Raw genomic sequence first — 12321 nt, forward strand, 5'->3', positions numbered from 1 at the left:
AGAGTTATTGGTGGTCTTCCTACGCCAGGATTCAGACACGGCTAATACATCCGGGTTAGCAGAGTGTGCTAAAGCAGTGAATAAAACAAAGTTAGGGAGGAGGCTTCTGATGTTAACATGCATGAAACCAAGGCTTTTATAATTACAGAAGTCATCAAAAGAGAGCTCCTGGGGAATAGGAGCACAGCTAGGCACTGCAGGGCCTGGATTCACCTCTACATCACCAGAGGAACAGAGGAGGAGTAGGAAAAGGGTACGGCTAAAAGCTATGAAAATTGAACGTCTAGGATGTCCGGAACAGAGTAAAAGGAGCAGGTTTCTGGGGACGATAAAATAGATTCAAGGTATAGTGTACAGACAAAGGTATGGTAGGATGTGAATATAGTGGAGGTAAACAGTCATTTAGTGATGATGAAAGAGATATTTTCTCTTGAAATATAATTGAAACCAGGTGATGTCATCGCATGTGTGGGTGGTGGAACTGAAGGGTTGGATAAGGTATAATGAACAGGGCTAGAGGCTCTGCAGTGAAATAAGCCAATAAACACTAACCAGAACAGCAATGGACAAGGCATATTGACATTAAGGAGAGGCATGCTTAGTCGAGTGATCATAAGGGTCCAGTGAGTAGTGAGGTTGGTTGGGATAACGACGATTCAGACAGCTAGCTGGGCCATCGGTAGCAAGCTAGCAGAAGATGGAGGTCTGTTTTTAGCCACCCCGTGCGTTTTCGTCGGTAGATTAGTGGGGTTCCGTGTGGTAGAGGGGACTAACCCTGTCAGTGCGAATCCAACCTTAACCCTGTCAGTGACTCCAACCGTAACCCTGTCAGTAACTCCAACCGTAACCCTGTCAGTAACTCCAACCGTAACCCTGTCAGTGACTCCAACCGTAACCCTGTCAGTGCGAATCCAACCTTAACCCTGTCAGTAACTCCAACCGTAACCCTGTCAGTAACTCCAACCGTAACCCTGTCAGTGACTCCAACCGTAACCCTGTCAGTAACTCCAACCGTAACCCTGTCAGTAACTCCAACCGTAACCCTGTCAGTAACTCCAACCGTAACCCTGTCAGTAACTCCAACCGTAACCCTGTCAGTAACTCCAACCGTAACCCTGTCAGTAACTCCAACCGTAACCCTGTCAGTAACTCCAACCGTAACCCTGTCAGTAACTCCAACCGTAACCCTGTCGGTGACTCCAACCGTAACCCTGTCGGTGACTCCAACCGTAACCCTGTCGGTGACTCCAACCGTAACCCTGACGGTGACTCCAACCGTAACCCTGTCGGTGACTCCAACCGTAACCCTGTCGGTGACTCCAACCGTAACCCTGTCGGTGCGACTCCAACCGTAACCCTGTCGGTGCGACTCCAACCGTAACCCTGTCGGTGCGACTCCAACCGTAACCCTGTCGGTGCGACTCCAACCGTAACCCTGTCAGTGACTCCAACCGTAACCCTGACAGCGACTCCAACCGTAACCCTGTCGGTGCGACTCCAACCGTAACCCTGTCGGTGCGACTCCAACCGTAACCCTGTCGGTGCGACTCCAACCGTAACCCTGTCGGTGCGACTCCAACCGTAACCCTGTCGGTGCGACTCCAACCGTAACCCTGTCGGTGCGACTCCAACCGTAACCCTGTCGGTGCGACTCCAACCGTAACCCTGTCGGTGCTGACTCCAACCGTAACCCTGTCGGTGCTGTCTCCAACCGTAACCCTGTCGGTGACTCCAACCGTAACCCTGTCGGTGCGACTCCAACCGTAACCCTGTCGGTGCGACTCCAACCGTAACCCTGTCGGTGCGACTCCAACCGTAAACCTGTCGGTGCGACTCCAACCGTAACCCTGTCGGTGTGACTCCAACAGTAACCCTGTCGGTGACTCCAACCGAAACCCTGTCGGTGACTCCAACCGTAACCCTGTCAGTGTGAGTCCAACCGTAACCCTGTCAGTGTGAGTCCAACCGTAACCCTGTCGGTGACTCCAACCGTAACCCTGTCAGTGTGAGTCCAACCGTAACCCTGTCGGTGACTCCAACCGTAACCCTGTCGGTGACTCCAACCGTAACCCTGTCGGTGACTCCAACCGTAACCCTGTCGGTGACTCCAACCGTAACCCTGTCGGTGACTCCAACCGTAACCCTGTCGGTGACTCCAACCGTAACCCTGTCGGTGAGTCCAACCGTAACCCTGTCAGTGTGAGTCCAACCGTAACCCTGTCAGTGTGAGTCCAACCGTAACCCTGTCAGTGTGAGTCCAACCGTAACCCTGTCAGTGTGAGTCCAACCGTAACCCTGTCGGTGACTCCAACCGTAACCCTGTCAGTGTGAGTCCAACCGTAACCCTGTCGGTGACTCCAACCGTAACCCTGTCGGTGACTCCAACCGTAACCCTGTCGGTGACTCCAACCGTAACCCTGTCGGTGACTCCAACCGTAACCCTGTCGGTGACTCCAACCGTAACCCTGTCGGTGACTCCAACCGTAACCCTGTCGGTGACTCCAACCGTAACCCTGTCGGTGAGTCCAACCGTAACCCTGTCAGTGTGAGTCCAACCGTAACCCTGTCAGTGTGAGTCCAACCGTAACCCTGTCAGTGTGAGTCCAACCGTAACCCTGTCAGTGTGAGTCCAACCGTAACCTTGTCAGTGTGAGTCCAACCGTAACCCTGTCAGTGTGAGTCCAACCGTAACCCTGTCAGTGTGAGTCCAACCGTAACCCTGTCAGTGACTCCAACTGTAACCCTGTCAGTGACTCCAACCGTAACCCTGTCAGTGACTCCAACCGTAACCCTGTCAGTGACTCCAACTGTAACCCTGTCAGTGACTCCAACCGTAACCCTGTCAGTGACTCCAACCGTAACCCTGTCAGTGACTCCAACCGTAACCCTGTCAGTGACTCCAACCGTAACCCTGTCAGTGACTCCAACCGTAACCCTGCCAGTGACTCCAACCATAACCCTGCCAGTGCGAGTCCAACCGTAACCCTGTCAGTGCGAGTCCAACCGTAACCCTGTCAGTGCGAGTCCAACCGTAACCCTGTCAGTGCGAGTCCAACCGTAACCCTGTCAGTGCGAGTCCAACCGTAACCCTGTCAGTGCGAGTCCAACCGTAACCCTGTCAGTGAGTCCAACCGTAACCCTGTCAGTGTGACTCCAACCGTAACCCTGTCAGTGTGAGTCCAACCGTAACCCTGTCGGTGCGAGTCCAACCAAATCAAATCAAATCAAATCAAATTTTATTTGTCACATACACATGGTTAGCAGATGTTAATGCGAGTGTAGCTAAATGCTTGTGCTTCTAGTTCCGACAATGCAGTGATAACCAACAAGTAATCTAACTAACAATTCCAAAACTACTGTCTTATACACAGTGTAAGGGGATAAGGAACATGTACATAAGGATATATGAATGAGTGATGGTACAGAGCAGCATACAGTAGATGGTATCGAGTACAGTATATACATATGAGATGAGTGTGTAGACAAAGTAAACAAAGTGGCATAGTTAAAGTGGCTAGTGATACATGTGTTACATAAGGATGCAGTCGATGATGTAGAGTACAGTATATACATATGCATATGAGATGAATAATGTAGGGTAAGTAACATTATATAAGGTAGCATTGTTTAAAGTGGCTAGTGATATATTTAAATCATTTCCCATCAATTCCCATTATTAAAATGGCTGGAGTTGGGTCAGTGTCAATGACAGTGTGTTGGCAGCAGCCACTCAGTGTTAGTGGTGGCTGTTTAACAGTCTGATGGCCTTGAGATAGAAGCTGTTTTTCAGTCTCTCGGTCCCAGCTTTGATGCACCTGTACTGACCTCGCCTTCTGGATGATAGCGGGGTGAACAGGCAGTGGTTCGGGTGGTTGATGTCCTTGATGATCTTTATGGCCTTCCTGTAACAACGGGTGGTGTAGGTGTCCTGGAGGGCAGGTAGTTTGCCCCCGGTGATGCGTTGTGCAGTCCTCACTACCCTCTGGAGAGCCTTACGGTTGAGGGCGGAGCAGTTGCCGTACCAGGCGGTGATACAGCCCGCCAGGATGCTCTCGATTGTGCATCTGTAGAAGTTTGTGAGTGCTTTTGGTGACAAGCCGAATTTCTTCAGCCTCCTGAGGTTGAATAGGCGCTGCTGCGCCTTCTTCACGACGCTGTCAGTGTGAGTGGACCAATTCAGTTTGTCTGTGATGTGTATGCCGAGGAACTTAAAACTAGCTACCCTCTCCACTACTGTTCCATCGATGTGGATAGGGGGTGTTCCCTCTGCTGTTTCCTGAAGTCCACAATCATCTCCTTAGTTTTGTTGACGTTGAGTGTGAGGTTATTTTCCTGACACCACACTCCGAGGGCCCTCACCTCCTCCCTGTAGGCCGTCTCGTCGTTGTTGGTAATCAAGCCTACCACTGTTGTGTCGTCCGCAAACTTGATGATTGAGTTGGAGGCGTGCGTGGCCACGCAGTCGTGGGTGAACAGGGAGTAAAGGAGAGGGCTCAGAACGCACCCTTGTGGGGCCCCCGTGTTGAGGATCAGCGGGGAGGAGATGTTGTTGCCTACCCTCACCACCTGGGGGCGGCCCGTCAGGAAGTCCAGTACCCAGTTGCACAGGGCGGGGTCGAGACCCAGGGTCTCGAGCTTGATGACGAGCTTGGAGGGTACTATGGTGTTGAATGCCGAGCTGTAGTCGATGAACAGCATTCTCACATAGGTATTCCTCTTGTCCAGGTGGGTTAGGGCAGTGTGCAGTGTGGTTGAGATTGCATCGTCTGTGGACCTATTTGGGCGGTAAGCAAATTGGAGTGGGTCTAGGGTGTCAGGTAGGGTGGAGGTGATATGGTCCTTGACTAGTCTCTCAAAGCACTTCATGATGACGGAAGTGAGTGCTACGGGGCGGTAGTCGTTTAGCTCAGTTACCTTAGCTTTCTTGGGAACAGGAACAATGGTGGCCCTCTTGAAGCATGTGGGAACAGCAGACTGGTATAGGGATTGATTGAATATGTCCGTAAACACGCCGGCCAGCTGGTCTGCGCATGCTCTGAGGGCGCGGCTGGGGATGCCGTCTGGGCCTGCAGCCTTGCGAGGGTTAACACGTTTAAATGTCTTACTCACCTCGGCTGCAGTGAAGGAGAGACCGCATGTTTCCGTTGCAGGCCGTGTCAGTGGCACTGTATTGTCCTCAAAGCGGGCAAAAAAGTTATTTAGTCTGCCTGGGAGCAAGACATCCTGGTCCGTGACTGGGCTGGATTTCATCTTGTAGTCCGTGATTGACTGTAGACCCTGCCACATGCCTCTTGTGTCTGAGCCATTGAATTGAGATTCCACTTTGTCTCTGTACTGACGCTTAGCTTGTTTAATAGCCTTGCGGAGGGAATAGCTGCACTGTTTGTATTCAGTCATGTTGCCAGACACCTTGCCCTGATTAAAAGCAGTGGTTCGCGCTTTCAGTTTCACGCGAATGCTGCCATCAATCCACGGTTTCTGGTTAGGGAATGTTTTTATCGTTGCTATGGGAACGACATCTTCGACGCATGTTCTAATGAACTCGCACACCGAATCAGCGTATTCGTCAATATTCCCATCTGACGCAATACGAAACATGTCCCAGTCCACGTGATGGAAGCAGTCTTGGAGTGTAGAGTCAGCTTGGTCTGACCAGCGTTGGACAGACCTCAGCGTGGGAGCCTCTTGTTTTAATTTCTGTCTGTAGGCAGGGATCAGCAAAATGGAGTCGTGGTCAGCTTTTCCGAAAGGGGGCGGGGCAGGGCCTTATATGCGTCGCGGAAGTTAGAGTAACAATGATCCAAGGTTTTACCACCCCTGGTTGCGCAATCGATATGCTGATAAAATTTAGGGAGTCTTGTTTTCAGATTGGCTTTGTTAAAATCACCAGCTACAATGAATGCAGCCTCCGGATAAATGTTTTCCAGTTTGCAAAGAGTTAAATAAAGTTCGTTCAGAGCCATCGATGTGTCTGCTTGGGGGGGGATATATACGGCTGTGATTATAATCGAAGAGAATTCTCTTGGAAGATAATGCGGTCTACATTTGATTGTGAGGAATTCTAAATCAGGTGAACAGAAGGATTTGAGTTCCTGTATGTTTCCTTCATCACACCATGTCCCGTTAGTCATGAGGCATACGCCCCCGCCACTCTTCTTACCAGAGAGATGTTTGTTTCTGTCGGCGCGATGCATGGAGAAACCCGTTGGCTGCACCGCCCTGGATAGCATTTTCCCAGTAAGCCATGTCTCCGTAAAGCAAAGAACGTTGCAGTCTCTGATGTCCCTCTGGAATGCCACCCTTGCTCGGATTTCATCAACCTTGTTGTCGAGAGACTGGACATTGGCAAGAAGAATACTGGGAAGTGGTGCGCGATGTGCCCTTTTTCGGAGTCTGACCAGAACACCGCCGCGTTTCCCTCTTTTTCGGAGTCGTTTCCTTGGGTCGCTGCATGCGATCCATTCCGTTGTCCTGTTTGTAAGGCAGAACACAGGATCCGCGTCGCGGAAAACATATTCTTGGTCGTACTGATGGTGAGTTGACGCTGATCTTATATTCAGTAGTTCTTCTCGACTGTATGTAATGAAACCTAAGATGACCTGGGGTACTAATGTAAGAAATAACACGTAAAAAAACAAAAAACTGCATAGTTTCCTAGGAATGCGAAGCGAGGCGGCCATCTCAGTCGGCGCCGGAACCCTGTCGGTGCGAGTCCAACCGTGACCCTGTCGGTGCGAGTCCAACCGTAACCCTGTCAGTGACTCCAACCGTAACCCTGTCGGTGCGAGTCCAGCCGTAACCCTGTCGGTGCGACTCCAACCGTAACCCTGTCGGTGCGACTCCAACCGTAACCCTGTCGGTGCGACTCCAACCGTAACCCTGTCGGTGCGACTCCAACCGTAACCCTGTCGGTGCGACTCCAACCGTGACCCTGTCGGTGCGAGTCCAACCGTGACCCTGTCGGTGCGAGTCCAACCGTGACCCTGTCGGTGCGAGTCCAACCGTGACCCTGTCGGTGCGAGTCCAAACGTGACCCTGTCGGTGCGAGTCCAACCGTGACCCTGTCGGTGCGAGTCCAACCGTGACCCTGTCGGTGCGAGTCCAACCGTGACCCTGTCGGTGCGAGTCCAACCGTGACCCTGTCGGTGCGAGTCCAACCGTGACCCTGTCGGTGCGAGTCCAACCGTGACCCTGTCGGTGCGAGTCCAACCGTGACCCTGTCGGTGCGAGTCCAACCGTGACCCTGTCGGTGCGAGTCCAACCGTGACCCTGTCGGTGCGAGTCCAACCGTGACCCTGTCGGTGCGACTCCAACCGTGACCCTGTCGGTGCGACTCCAACCGTGACCCTGTCGGTGCGACTCCAACCGTGACCCTGTCGGTGCGACTCCAACAGTGACCCTGTCGGTGCGACTCCAACCGTGACCCTGTCGGTGCGACTCCAACCGTGACCCTGTCTGTGCGACTCCAACCGTGACCCTGTCTGTGCGAGTCCAACCGTGACCCTGTCGGTGCGAGTCCAACCGTGACCCTGTGCGAGTCCAATCGTAACGCTGCCTCGCCTGGTTCACCAACTACTTTTCAGATAAAGTTCAAATAGGAGGGCCTGTTGTCTGGACCTCTGGCTGTCTCTATGGTAGTGCCAAAGGGTTAAATTCTCGGGCTGACTCTTTCATCTTCAATGCCCTTGCTGATGGAAATAGGTTTTCACTCAAAATCTCATGATACATGGCCCATTCATTCTTTCCTTTACACGGATCAGTCGTCCTGGTCCCTTTGCAGAAAAACAGCCCCAAAGCATGATGTTTCCACCCCCATGCTTCACAGTAGGCATGGTGTTCTTTGGATGCAACTCAGCATTCTTTGTCCTCCAAACACAACGAGTTTTTACCAAAAAGTTATATTTTGGTTTCATCTGACCATATGACATTCTCCCAATCTTCTTCTGGATCATCCAAATGCTCTCTAGCAAACTTCAGACGGGCCTGGACATGTACTGGCTTAAGCAGGGGGACACATCTGGCACTGCAGGATTTGAGTCCCTGGCGGCGTAGTGTGTTACTGATGGTTGGCTTTGTTACTTTGGTCCTAGCTCTCTGCAGGTCATTCACTAGGTCCCCCCGTGTGGTTCTGGGATTTTTGCTCACCGTTCTTGTGATCATTTTGACCCCACGGGGTGAGACCTTGCGTGGAGCCCCAGATCGAGGGAGATTATCAGTGGTCTTGTATGTCTTCCATTTCCTAATAATTGCTCCCACGGTTGATTTCTTCAAACCAAGCTGCTTACCTATTGCAGATTCAGTCTTCCCAGCTTGGTGCAGGTCTACAATTTTGTTTCTGGTGTCCTTTGGCAGCTCTTTGGTCTTTGCCATAGTGGAATTTGGAGTGTGACTGTTTGAGGTTGTGGACAGGTGTCTTTTATACTGATAACAAGTTCAAACAGGTGCTATTAATACAGGTAACGAGTGGAGGACAGAGGAGCCTCTTAAAGAAGAAGTTACAGGTCTGTGAGAGCCAGAAATCTTGCTTGTTTGTAGGTGACCAAATACTTATTTTCCACCTTAATTTGCAAATAAATTTATTAAAAATCCTACAATGTGATTTTCTGTATTTTTTTTCTCATTTTGTCATAGTTGAAGTGTACCTATGATGAAAATTACAGGCCTCTCTCATCTTTTTAAGTGGGAGAACTTGCACAATTGGTGGCTGACTAAATACGTTTTTGCCCCACTGTAGCTGTATTCACCATGGTTACTGTGATGTAGCTGTATTCGCAGTGGTTACTGTGATGTAGCTGTATTCACCATGGTTACTGTGATGTAGCTGTATTCACCATGGTTACTGTGATCAAGCTGTATTCACTGTGGTAGTTATGGTTAAGTAAACATTTTCATAATGGTTACTTTGATTTAGCTGTAATAACAACAGTAGTTGCTAAAAGTGTGTGTGTGTTTGTGTGTTTGTTTCTGTTCCTCTGGCAGAGGGAGCAAGAGTCATTGACTTTGGAGGATCGGTTGCCAGGATACATGATCAACGTGTCCGTCGTTCTAATGATGGTACTGTCACTATCACACTTTACTTTTTTTACCCCTATCCATCACTATCATTCTATACTTATATCATTCTATACCTCCAATTATCAATCTATCCTTCTATACCTCTATCAATATAGCTCTATCACTCTATCCTTCTATACCTCTAATTATAACTATCAGTCTATATCTCTAATTATAACTATCAGTCTATATCTCTAATTATAACTCTCCTTCTATACCTCTAATTATCACTATCCAGCTATACCTCTATCACTAACTACATCTAAGTTCATTCTATACCTCTAATTATCACCCTATCCTTGTATACCTCTATACCGCTATCATTCAAAACCTCTAAGTATAACTCTATACCTCTATTTATCACTCTCTCTCTATACCTCTAAGTATCGCTCTGTCCTTCTATACCTATATCTAGCACTGTGCATCTATTCCTCTATCTAGCATTATAGGTCCTAATCCAGGCACTTGTCATCTCCCGTCTGGATTACTGCAACTCGCTGTTGGCTGGGCTCCCTGCCTGTGCCATTAAACCCCTACAACTCATCCAGAACGCCGCAGCCCGTCTGGTGTTTAACCTTCCCAAGTGGAGAGAGCGGGGGCTCCTCCGCTCTCTCCACTGGCTTCCAGTTGAAGCTCGCATCCGCTACAAGACCATGGTGCTTGCCTACGGAGCTGTGAGGGGAACGGCACCTCAGTACCTCCAGGCTCTGATCAGGCCCTACACCCAAACAAGGGCACTGCGTTCATCCACCTCTGGCCTGCTCGCCTCCCTACCACTGAGGAAGTACAGTTCCCGCTCAGCACAGTCAAAACTGTTTGCTGCTCTGGCCCCCCAATGGTGGAACAAACTCCCTCACGACGCCAGGACAGCGGAGTCAATCACCACCTTCCGGAGACACCTGAAACCCCACCTCTTTAAGGAATACCTAGGATAGGATAAAGTAATCCTTCTCACCCCCCCCTTAAAAGATTTAGATGCACTATTGTATAGTGGCTGTTCCACTGGATGTCATAAGGTGAATGCACCAATTTGTAAGTCGCTCTGGATAAGAGCGTCTGCTAAATGACTTAAATGTAAATGTAATAACCTTATATACCCCTATCTAGCATTATATCCTTCTATACCTCCATCTAGCACACTATCCATCTATACCTCCATCTAGCACACTATCCTTCTATACCTCCATCTAGCACACTATCCTTCTATACCTCCATCTAGCACACTATCCTTCTATACCTCCATCTAGCACACTATCCTTCTATACCTCCATCTAACACACTATCCTTCTATTCCCCCATCTAGAATTATATTCCTCTATTCCTCTATCTAGCATTATATCCTTCTATACTCCTATCTACCACTCTATCCTTCTATACCTCCATCTAACACATTATCCTTCTATACCTCCATCTAGCGCACTATCCTTCTATACCTCCACCTAGCGCACTATCCTTCTATACCTCCACCTAGCGCGCTATCCTTCTATATCTCCATCTAACACGCTATCCTTCTATACCTCCATCTAGCACTCTATCCTTCTATACCTCCATCTAGCGCACTATCCTTCTATACCTCCACCTAGCGCACTATCCTTCTATACCTCCATCTAACACGCTATCCTTCTATACCTCCATCTAGCACACTATCCTTCTATACCTCCATCTAGCACACTATCCCTCTATACCTCTATCTAGCATTATATCCTTCTATACTCCTATACTCCTATCTACCACTCTATCCGTCTACACCTCCATCTAGAATTATATCCCTCTATACCTATATCTAGCATATTATCCTTCTATACTCCTATCTACCACTCTATCCATCTATACCTCCAACTAGCACACTATCCTTCTATACCTCCATCTAACACACTATCCTTCTATACCTCCATCTAGCACACTATCCTTCTATACCTCCATCTAGCATACTATCCTTCTATACCTCCATCTAGCACTCTATCCATCTACACCTCCATCTAGAATTATATCCCTCTATACCTAAATCTAGCATTATATCCTTCTATACCTCCATCTAGCACACTATCCTTCTATACCCCCATCTAGCACACTATCCTTCTATACCTCCATCTAGCACGCTATCTTTCTATACCTCCATCTAACACACTATCCTTCTATACCTCCATCTACCACACTATCATTCTATACCTCCATCTAGCACACTATCCTTCTATACCTCCATCTAGCACTCTATCCTTCTATACCTCCATCTAGCACTCTATCCTTCTATACCTCCATCTACCACACTATCCTTCTATACCTCCATCTAGCACACTATCCTTCTATACCTCCATCTATAATTATATCCTTCTATACCTCCATGTACCACACTATCCTTCTATACCTCCATCTAGCACACTATCCTTCTATACCCCCATTTCGCAAGCTATCCTTCTATACCCCCATTTCGCAAGCTATCCTTCTATACCTCCATCTACCACACTATCCTTCTATACCTCCATCTAACACTCTATCCTTCGATACCTCCATCTAGAATTATATCCTTCTATACCTCCATCTAGCACACTATCCTGCTATACCTCCATCTAGCACACTATCCTTCTATACCTCCATCTAGAATTATATCCTTCTATACCTCCATCTAGAAATATATCCTTCTATACCTCCATCTAGCACTCTATCCTTCTATACCTCCATCTAGCACTCTGTCCTTCTATACCTCCATCTAGAATTATATCCTTCTATACCTCCATCTAGCACACTATCCTTCTATACCTCCATCTAGCACACTATCCTTCTATACCTCCATCTAACACACTATCCTTCTATACCTCCATCTAACACTATCCTTCTATAACTCCATCTAACACTCTGTCCTTCTATACCTCCATCTAGAATTATATCCTTCTATACCTCCATCTAACACACTATCCTTCTATACCTCCATCTAGAATTATATCCTTCTATACCTCCATCTAGCACTCTATCCTTCTATACCTCCATCTAGCACTCTGTCCTTCTATACCTCCATCTAGAATTATATCCTTCTATACCTCCATCTAGCACACTATCCTTCTATACCTCCATCTAGCACACTATCCTTCTATACCTCCATCTAACACACTATCCTTCTATACCTCCATCTAACACTATCCTTCTATACCTCCATCTAACACTCTGTCCTTCTATACCTCCATCTAGAATTATATCCTTCTATACCTCCATCTAACACACTATCCTTCTATACCTCCATCTAGAATTATATCCTTCTATACCTCCATCTAA

General features: G+C 48.4%; 1 protein-coding gene across 1 annotated transcript in view; it reads left to right on the top strand.

Moving 5' to 3' along the window:
- The window catches only part of LOC124037353 (anoctamin-1-like), a 186788-nt gene that overhangs the window by 133951 nt on the left and 40516 nt on the right, over window positions 1-12321 (top strand). The window contains exon 10 of the mRNA XM_046352058.1: window positions 8980-9054. Within this exon, the coding sequence (XP_046208014.1) occupies window positions 8980-9054 (75 nt within the window). The remainder of the gene's footprint in view (window positions 1-8979; window positions 9055-12321) is intronic.

This window comes from Oncorhynchus gorbuscha, linkage group LG06 (genome assembly GCF_021184085.1).
Source record: "Oncorhynchus gorbuscha isolate QuinsamMale2020 ecotype Even-year linkage group LG06, OgorEven_v1.0, whole genome shotgun sequence".
NCBI lineage: Eukaryota > Metazoa > Chordata > Actinopteri > Salmoniformes > Salmonidae > Oncorhynchus > Oncorhynchus gorbuscha.